The 10,000-nt window shown below is 45.0% G+C and overlaps 2 protein-coding genes across 3 annotated transcripts in view; one reads left to right on the forward strand and one right to left on the reverse strand.

Annotated features, from left to right (window-relative positions):
* LOC123513407 overlaps window positions 1-9,135 on the forward strand; it is a 28,266-nt gene extending 19,131 nt beyond the window's left edge. For both annotated transcript variants that reach the window (XM_045270560.1, XM_045270562.1), the window contains exon 6: window positions 6,907-9,135. In XM_045270560.1, coding sequence (XP_045126495.1) covers window positions 6,907-7,108 — 202 coding nt within the window. In that variant the 3' untranslated portion in view covers window positions 7,109-9,135. The remainder of the gene's footprint in view (window positions 1-6,906) is intronic.
* The window catches only part of LOC123513462 (probable ATP-dependent DNA helicase HFM1), a 236,435-nt gene that overhangs the window by 159,092 nt on the left and 67,343 nt on the right, over window positions 1-10,000 (reverse strand). The window lies entirely within an intron of this gene.

Below are 10,000 nucleotides of genomic sequence, written 5' to 3' on the forward strand. Positions count from 1 at the left end.
TGTGTCTTTTTTACTTCAATCTACGAGAATTTCACCTCAAACACATCTCAAATAAGGTTTAATAATGAAAACACACACACACACACACACACACACACACACACACACACACACACACACACACACACACACACACTTTTTTGGTACTTTTGTTCATCTCTGAGTTTCCATAATGTTGTAGAAAAAGAATAAGACTTAAGAAAATATCAGAGAGAGAGAGAGAGAGAGAGAGAGAGAGAGAGAGAGAGAGAGAGAGAGAGAGAGAGAGAGAGAGAGAGAGAGAGAGAGAGAGAGAGAGAGAGTCAGGGGAGAGATAGAATAGTGAAGGAAAGAAGGGAGGAAAGAAGAAAAGAGAAGGGGGACAGGGAGAGGAAGGAAAGGGAGGGAAGGAGGAGGAGGAGGAAGGGCCGAAATAGGAATTCCCTCTTAGTGTTTAGTGAAAATCTTGGTCATTTGTATGTTGCTGGAGTGTTGTGTTTTTGGCTGGGTGGGAGGAGGAGGAGGAGAGAGAAGAGGAAGAGGAAAAAGAGGAGGAGGAGTAGGAGGAAGAGGAGGACGCAACTGAAAGAGAAACGAGAAATACATGTTTGTGTGAAAAATCAAGCGACACAAACAGAGAGAGGGAAAAAAATGAGGACACAAACCTTGGCCTCGCGGAACAAGAAAAAAACACAACACAACACACACACACACACACACACACACACACACACACACACACACACACACACACACACACACACACACACACACATACATTAAAAGAATCCAGCATTACTCAATACCAGTTAGTCCCATCTGGTGTGTGTATGATCACGAGTGAGAGAGAGACAGGGAGAGAGGGAGAGAGAGGGAGAGGGACAGGAGGGAGACAAGGGGAGAGTAGACAGGAGGCAAAAACCAGCATCACTTCATTTAAAGCTCCCAACATGAGGCTTGGCATTTAAACGTGTTCGGGAGGAGGTGGACAATGATGTGAGTGAGTGAGAGGCAGTGAGAGTGGAGGGAGAGGAGAGGCCTGGAGGGTAGTACAAAGGCCTGGGGTTGAACACAATGTGACTTCTCCCTCCCCCTCCATTTCTCTCTCTTCCTCTACAGGGGGAGGGAGGAGAAAAGGAGAGGGGAGACTGTGGGGTAAGGGAAGGAAAGGGAAGGGGAAGAGGGAGGAGGAGGAGTAGGAGGATCTTGTAGAAGGCTGACTGTGCAATGGAGTGGATATTACGACCACAGCTCCCCTCTGCCGTTCACATCCTACTAATACACTGATGAAAAGGAACTATTTCTGATTACCACCAGATCCATAACTCTTGCCTTCTATGAGACCCAGGGAAGAGAAGTCGGGGTGTGGGGTGAGGGAGGAGGTAGTGGGGTGGTGTGTGGGTGATGGAGAATGGGTGGTAGTGTCCCTTGTCGGCCTATACAAAGGTAGTGGTCTGTTGTGGGGTGATAAAAGCGGCGCCGCCTTGACTTAGTGTGGGATAACTTGACTCTGATGGTGACTGGCGAGGGTGACATCTGTGTTGCGTGTTGGGGAGTGTCGTGTGTTGCTGGGGGAGTGGAGGAAGCTGGATGAACGTTTCTGGAAGCTGAGTGGAGGCTGTGGAATGGTAAAAAAAAAAGGTGGATAAGGCTGGATAAGATTAATGTAGGTGGATGGAGGCTGATTTTAAGATGTAGTAGATGTGGATGGACGGTAAAGAAGGTGGACGAAGTTGGATAAAGGTAGATGGAGGCTGTGGAGTGAAAAATAAAAGGTGGATGAGGCTGGATAAGATTACTATATGTGGATAAAGACTGGTGGAGTGGTATAAGAAGTGGATGAGGCTGGATAAGATTACTGTAGGTGGATAGAGGCTGGTGGAGCTGGATAAGATTGCTGTGGGTGGATGAGGTTGGTGGAATGGTAAGCGAGGTGGATGAGGCTGGTGGAATGGTAAGGGAGGTGGATGAAATTAGATAGGATTACCGTAGATGGGTGAAAGGTGGTTTTTAATAGATGGAAGGTGATTTTAAGATGGAGTGCGCGTGGGTGAAAGCTAAAGAAAATGGAAGCTTGATGAAGACAGCTTTTATAGAATCTAGGTGGAAGGTGTGTAGGATAAACGTGCACAGGAGAAAAGGAGGATGCTTAGGAATAATCTAGGAGTAATGAAGGATTAAAACGAATTTCCTAATATTCTAAGGGGAGCTGATTGTGTTTGGATGTGCTGGAGGGAAGTGCCAGTGTCCAAGGAGAAGGGGACACTGGTAAAGCTTCAGGGCTGGAAATGAGACGAATTCTGGAAAGCGAGCGATCTCTAGACTGTGCAGTACAAAAACAAGGCCAAGTTTCCTGACACAAAACAGGAATTCAGTGTTAAATTCTTGGGCGGTAATAAATAAACCTGACTCTTCACACGAGGCAAGCAGCTCAGTTCAGGTTCACCTTCAGAAGTAATCAGCAAAAAAGCGTCAAAAACCAAGAGGTGGATAGTTCTTGGAGTCACGGTAAAGACGAAGTAACGATTTGCGACGCTTGTGTGAGATGAAAGATGGCTTGGTGGTGCGGGGTATTCCAGTTGTTTTGCAGGGTATTTAATTGTTTTGCAGGGTATTGAATTGTTTTGCAGGGTATTTTAATTGTTTTGCAGGGTATTGAATTGTTTTGCAGGGTATTGAATTGTTTTGCAGGGTATTTTAATTGTTTTGCAGGGTATTTTAATTGTTTTGCAGGGTATTTTAATTGTTTTCAGGGTATTTTAATTGTTTTGCACGGTATTCCAATTGTTTTCCTATTTCTTCTTCCATGCGGGGGTTTCATAACACTTGAGTGGAGTGCTACAAAAGAATGAGGCCTGTGAGTCAAGAGTGGAGTGTGAGAACAAGTGTTAGGGCCTCAAGAGTGGAGTTTAGGCCTCTCACTGCCTATCACGGGACATTTCTCTCTATTGTTATCCTGTTTTGACTGTTTTGTGGGGCTTCATAACACTTGATTGGAATTTAACAAGAAGGTATTCAGTCTATTGAGGGCGCACTCTGGGACCACACGTGTTCGCACCTCGGGAGTGGAGTGTAGGCCTCGAGTGTCTATTACGAGGCATTTCCTTTGTTTTTCTTGTCGCTGTTTGGTGAGAGTGTGATTACAGTGTTAGCAATAAGGGAATCCAGTAGAGATCCAGTTACACGTGGAGTTTAGGCCTCTGAACACCTATTACGACGCAGTTCTGTTACATTCCTACTTGAGAGTTTAGCGAGGGTGTGATTGGAGCATTAGAAAGAAAGATTACAATAAATAGATAGAACTACACGTGATTGCGCCTCTGAAATGGAGTTTAGGCCTATAAAAAATATTATGAGGCATTTCTCGTTTTCCTATCTGACTGTTTAGCGAGGAGACGATTGAAGCGTTAAAAAGAAGCATTGCGGTAAATAGAAATATAGAACTACACGTGTTTGCGTTTGCGGAGTGGAGTGTTGGCTTATGAGGGAATATTATGAAGCATTTTTATTATTTTCCTATTAGACTGTTAGTGAGGGAGTGATTGAAGCGTTAAAAAGACGGATTGCAGTAAATAAAGAGTAAATCTATACATGATTGCGTTTCTGGAGTGGATTGTGGACTTACAAAATAATATTATGAAACTTTATTATTTTTCTATTATACTGTTAGTGAGGGTGCGATTGAAGCGTAAAAAAAAAAAAGAAGAAATCCAGTGAATCTCTAGGACGAACCACAAGTGTTAGGGAGTGGGGAGTGTTTGGGAGAGGAATTTAGGCCTGTGAGTGCCTATTACCGCCGCTACTAACTACGCAGCAGCGGCGGCAGCTTCCCACGAGAGCCTGACGCCCCTCCAGAGTTTTGTTTCCCCGCTGCGGTGGTAGTTCTTGTCGGGAAAGTTGTCGGGTCAGGGTTTATCAGGGGGGGCGACGCGGCCAAATTAGCGGCATTAGCGGGCCCGCCGTCAGCTCAGCCGCGTCAGGCCGCTCGGGGAGGCCGGCCGGTGCCTCTGGGAGTTTCACGATTTGATTAAAATGGTTTAGGCCGCACGGCGAAGTAGGGCGAGAGAGAGAGAGAGAGAGAGAGAGAGAGAGAGAGAGAGAGAGAGAGAGAGAGAGAGAGAGAGAGAGAGAGAGAGAGAGAGGAGGAGGGGAATGACGTGTCTTAAGAGATGCAGGGAGAGCTAAAAGATGATTGATAGATAAGAAAGAAGCAAAGAAAGTAAGGTAGAGAGAGAGAGAGAGAGAGAGAGAGAGAGAGAGAGAGAGAGAGAGAGAGAGAGGTGAAGGCCGCCCGCTGTCAAACTCCCTAAATTAGCTTTTGTTTTCCGTCGAGTTGAGGACAAGATTTGGTGGGGACGATGCTTTTACGATGATTATGAGGCGGGGTGAAGGAGGACGGCGAAGGGAGGGAGGCGGGAGGCGGAGAAGGAAGGGGGAGGGGCAGGAAGAAAGGTATTAAGTGAGGGGGCCTATACACTCTCACTCTCTCTCTCTCTCTCTCTCTCTCTCTCTCTCTCTGCTTACATTTTCTTTCTATCGGGTTTTATTTATTTCATTACATTTCAATTCCCTTAAGTTTTATTTGATTAGCAGGATAAATTTTCTCTTCCTTCCTTCCCTCTTACACTAATTCTCTAATACACTTTTCGCTATTTTTTGTTACCCTTTTTTTTTTATCTCCCCCCTCTCTCTCTCTCTCTCTCTCTCTCTCTCTCTCTCTCTCTCTCTCTCTCTCTCTCTCTCCACTACATTTCTTGCACCTTAAATCTTCCCTCACTCCCTCCTCCTCCTCCTCCTCCTCCTGTAGCGGCGTTAATCTTCTCTTGTTTCTCTTTCCTGCCAGAATAAGCGGCGGGTGGCTTGGCTGACTCTACTAGACACTCATTACCTCCTCTCCTCCTCCTCCTCCTCCTCCTCCTCCTCCTCCTCCTCTATTTCTTCTCCTTCCATCCTTTCCTCCTCTACCTTTCTTCTGTAACCCTCTTCATCTCTCTTTCTCTTTCTCCTCCATCATCGCTTTCCTCCTCCTCCTCCTCCTCCTCCTCTACATTTTCTTATACATCTTTCTTCTTCATCTCTATATTGTTATTTTTTCTTTTTCTTTTTTTTTCATTCTTCCCTTCCATTACTCCTCATATCTTTCTTGCCTGTTCCTATCTTCCTTTCTTCCACTCATTTGTCTCTCACATCTCATTTCCTTTTGTTCCTTAGCGTTTCTCTTTCCTCCCTCCTTTCCTTCACGTCTTTCTACCTCTCCCTTCCCTTCCCTTCCTTCTCCCTCTCCCTCTCCATCTCCCCGTCCCCACTATCACGGTGAACACTCCACTGTGGGGAAAAACGACAGTAAAAATAAAATAACAAAACAAAAAGAACTCTCCTCCCTCTCCCTCTCTCTCCTCCCTCCGTAACAGACTTATTGATCGAGGGAGGCTGAGTGAAACTATTTTTTTCTCTCATACACCGTAAAAGGGGAAGCTTGCAAAGGGAAACCTGGGATATCAAGGGCCACAAAGGGAGTGATCTAGACGTAAACTCTTTCCCGCCACCGCTGTGTTAAGGGGCCCGGCCGATAACTAGCTACTGCTGCTACTATTACTACTTCTACTATGACTGCTTCTACTACTAGGAGGAAATGTACGTAATGGTGGTGGTAGTGGTGGAATGGGTAGCAGTAGTAACAGCTGTTTTAATAGTGTTGGTAAAAATAATATCATCAATAATAATAATAATAATAATAATAATAATAATAATAATAATAATAATAATAATAATAATAATAATAATAATTAATAGTAGTAGTAGTAGTAGTAGTAGTAGTAGTAGTAGTAGTAGTAGTAGTAATATTGACAATAATAATAATAATAATAACAGAACAGCAACAATAACAACAATGATAATAATAATGTTAATAAGAAAAAGAAAAAGGAGAAGAAGAAGAAGTAGTAAAAGGCAAAAGCCTGTCAGGAAATCATCAACACAACACCTAAAACACATCACTCCCACACCGCAGCAGAACCTCACCTACTCGTAGACACACAAACCCCTTCACTGCGCCACGAAGCAATGAACGCCACCAGAAGCGACGCATGAGATCTTTATAACCACCTACAAGAAAGAAGCAGGATTAAAAAGAGTACATTTAGCCATATGTACACAGTTTGAATAGCGTTGTGAATGTAGAACGAGTAAAGATGTCCCGGAACGATTAGCTGTGAAAGGGTTGCGTTAGGTTAAGTTGGGTTAGGTAAGGCGTAGCGTGATGCTTGGTGGCGGAATGCTATGACCTTCAGTGACCTGCAACACACGCCACCAGATAACGTAGTGTGTCTTATCTCACAATGAAGTGGTGGGTCGTGAGGAGGAGAGTATAGTGATGGGACAAGTTAGTGGTGAAGGGGTTCTACTGGTGAAGGTGTTGTACTGGTGAAGGTGAAGGTGTTGTAGTGGTGATGGTGATGTAAGTATTCGTGCATATGTGAGGTGATGTGATTGTGAACTTCACGCGTAAAGATTCGTATGCACACGCACACGCACGCATTGTTAAGAATTTCATTAAAAATCGTCGCCTCTCGAGGTGTGGCGCCGCAGATAACACGCCTGATAAAATCGTCCACTCTTATTTCATATCATATATCTTTTTCGTCTTCATCTTCCTTAAAACATCACAGAAAAGGAGACGATAGTTTAAAGTCCAACTTGACAACAGTAATAATCAGAATAAGAATCTCTCTCTCTCTCTCTCTCTCTCTCTCTCTCTCTCTCTCTCTCTCTCTCTCTCTCTCTCTCTCTCTCTCATATCTACAAAATATCTATCTCTCATTATCCATTTATTCATCTATCTATCTATCTATCTATCTATCTATCTATGTGTGTTCTGAGCCATTCACCCGGTAATGAAGACTAACATGTTTGCTCTTCCCCCGGCAGGTTCAAGGCGTGCCTTAAGATGACGGGCACCGCGGCAGCTGACCTGGTCGGGGACGTATTCTTCAACAAGATGAAGACCAAGTGCTTCAGTCTGGAGAAGAAGAAGGTGTGCACCAAATGGGCCTCGTGGTTCGGGCCGTGCACCAAGTATTCCATCAAGCAGGTGGCGGTGCTCAGGGACAACGTAGCCTACAAGTTCTGAGTTGGCTCTTCCACTCCCTGACCCTCTCACTCCAGCCGCTCCAGTTCCTCTGCTGCTCCCCGGCGGCAATAAGACTCAAGCACAAGGTGTCCAAGCAGCCTCTCAGTCCTGATGGATTCTCTCTCCGCTGGTTCCGCGCCTCACTCAAGTGCTCCTCCTCCCCATCCTTGGAGGAGGAGACGAAGGCACTGCGCCCATCTGTTACCCAGCCAACGAGTGACCTTTTCTCCAACTCTATGTAACTGTCATCCACCCACCAAGGAGCCCTCGTATCCACTCTCAACTGTCTCTAGTGAAGACATGCTTTCCTGCTTTCGTCCCTTCCCCCTAGTTACCTAGTACTTCGCTGGCCACCACCTCCCCTCTACCCACTCCCCGTGCCATATTAAGATGAGGTTCCTCGGTGCTCCACTATCAAGGTACCTGACGAAGAAGCTCTGCTACCGATAATAAGTCTTCAGTTGAGATTGCGTCCATCAATGAGCCAATACTTAGAGACAGATAACAGATAGAGAGCTCTCACAAGAACATAAGAAGATAACAGGCCCATTCAGACTTTTTCTTTAATAAAGTAATGAAACATATCAAACAAGATCCGCAAACATCTTAAGGTATTTTGTCCATGGATTTGTTTGGTGTCGGGATGAGAGTAATGCCTCACTACCTTACTGTTATTTACACACCCTAATCCACGCGAGTTGATTGAGCTAACTGACGAGGGGCCAGTCACAGATGGAGATGTACAGTTAGTATTTATTTGTTGTATGGTAAGGACGCAGAGAGATAGCGTGTCACCAAGCGGCGCAGCGTGTCACCAAGGGGCGCAGCGCGGTGCTTCAAGGGGATGAATAAGAAGTAACAAACGACTGTGTTCGGCGAAACTTTTGGCAATAAGTGAATGACTGTGAGTGTGATGCCGGGACCCGTGTGTTATATAGTACCAAAGCGATCACCACCACCACCATCACCAGTCACCACCATCACATCCATTCATCCATCATATCACAACACCATGCCCATGTCACCACCACCACTTCTCTCTTCATCACCACATGTCACCACCACACATCACCATCCGAGCGCTGCTGTTGCGACGTCCGTTAACAAGTCATCCTTTCTTATTGTAAACTACCATTGTGTACAGTGAAGTGCGGCTCTGCAGGGAGGCATTATGCTGTGAAGGAAACCCTGAAGCCAAGGAGTGACCGACGGAGAATGACTGTATATAGATCACCTCTTGTAGCGAGAGAGAGAGAGAGAGAGAGAGAGAGAGAGAGAGAGAGAGAGAGAGAGAGAGAGAGAGAGAGAGAGAGAGAGAGAGAGAGAGAGAGAGAGTGTGTGTGTGTGTGTGTGTGTGTGTGTGTGTGTGTGTGTGTGTGTGTGTGTGTGTGTGTGTGTGTGTGTGTGTAGGCTGTAGTTAAGAAGTGTTGTGTGTAGTAAAGACATGTAAATATAGTACGTAAGTTATGAGGACAGTGACAGAGGAGGAGGAGGAGGAGGAGGAGGAGGAGAATGACAAGTACAGACAGACATACACACAAAGCAGACCACCAACCCGTCACCTCACCACCGCGACACGCTGCATTCTGTACATAGAGGAAGCAGACTAAACTCGTAACAACGCATCGCTTTATTTTTTTGCGTACCGTAACGTTTTGTATCGCTCGTTTTTGTCTGGTTTGTTTGAGGTGAGGAAAACAGCACTGACCGAGGCCCGTGACCCTGGGAGGTGTGATGGTGGAGAGAGGGTTAGAAGTGAGAGGGATGGAGTGTCGCCTCACGCTACCTCTCCCTTCCCTCTCCTCTCCCTCTCTCCCATATGCTGGTGAGAGGATGATACTCCTCCCTCATGACATCGCCTCCCTCCCTGGGCCACTGTCGCCCTGGTCGTGCCCTTCGCCGTGCTGTCACCCAACATTCCCGCAGTCTGCACCGGGCGTTCCTATAAGGAGAGGTCCCGTGCCGCCCTCTGCCATGTACAGTATTACTCTACTTGTAGGATTAAGCAAATAAATTTATGATGAAATTGTACCTGGTTTCTCTTACGTCTCCCCCTCACTGCCATTATCTAACAGAAGGTACGAGTAGTAGACTCTTCTTCAGGGATTGGTACCTAAATTAACCTTTCTTTCCTATTTTTTTTTTTTAACCCTACGCCAGAGTCACTTACATAAAAAATAAGGTATATACCAGAAAATACTGTAAAAGAGACTGTGTTAGTATGGATAACCAAGAGGAGACGAGGGTTGTGTTGATAGAAGAATGATGGATATAGGAGTGGATGGGCGATGGACGAGAGGACCGCCAAGATGAAGATAAGAAAGTAGCACGAAAAAAATATCAACGAACTAAAATGAATCTGCAGTAGAAAGGATTGGTGGAGAAAACTGTATCTGATTGTAGAAAGGGAAGCAACTGAAAAATCATGAATATCGGAGTGGGTAGAATAATGAAAGGGAGGAAGGTCAACATTGAGATGGAAAAAGAGAAGAAAGAAAGAACAAGAAAGAAAATGAAAAAATGAATCAAAATCAGTAGGAAGAGAACACACTTAGTAATTGATCGTGGCATGGGAAGGTAAAGAAAGATTAAGATGAAAGATAATACAGAATAGCAGAAAAATAAATAATAAAAAGAAAGAACAATAACAAGAAAAGGAAAATAATCACAATAATTATACTAAGAAGAGAACACAGTATTTGATCATGGTAAGGGAAGCAACTCACAAGAAACAACGAGTCTACATAAAGGAAGAAGGAAAGGTTTCAGGCGAAGGCCACACCAGTAAGTACAATGAGGGTGGAGACGGTATAGTATAGTAGTATATGATATAATAACGTTCCTTTTATCACACCCACATCATTTACTGGAGAGCAATGAGCGGGAGAGGAT

The sequence above is a fragment of the Portunus trituberculatus genome, chromosome 36 (assembly GCF_017591435.1).
Source record: "Portunus trituberculatus isolate SZX2019 chromosome 36, ASM1759143v1, whole genome shotgun sequence".
NCBI lineage: Eukaryota > Metazoa > Arthropoda > Malacostraca > Decapoda > Portunidae > Portunus > Portunus trituberculatus.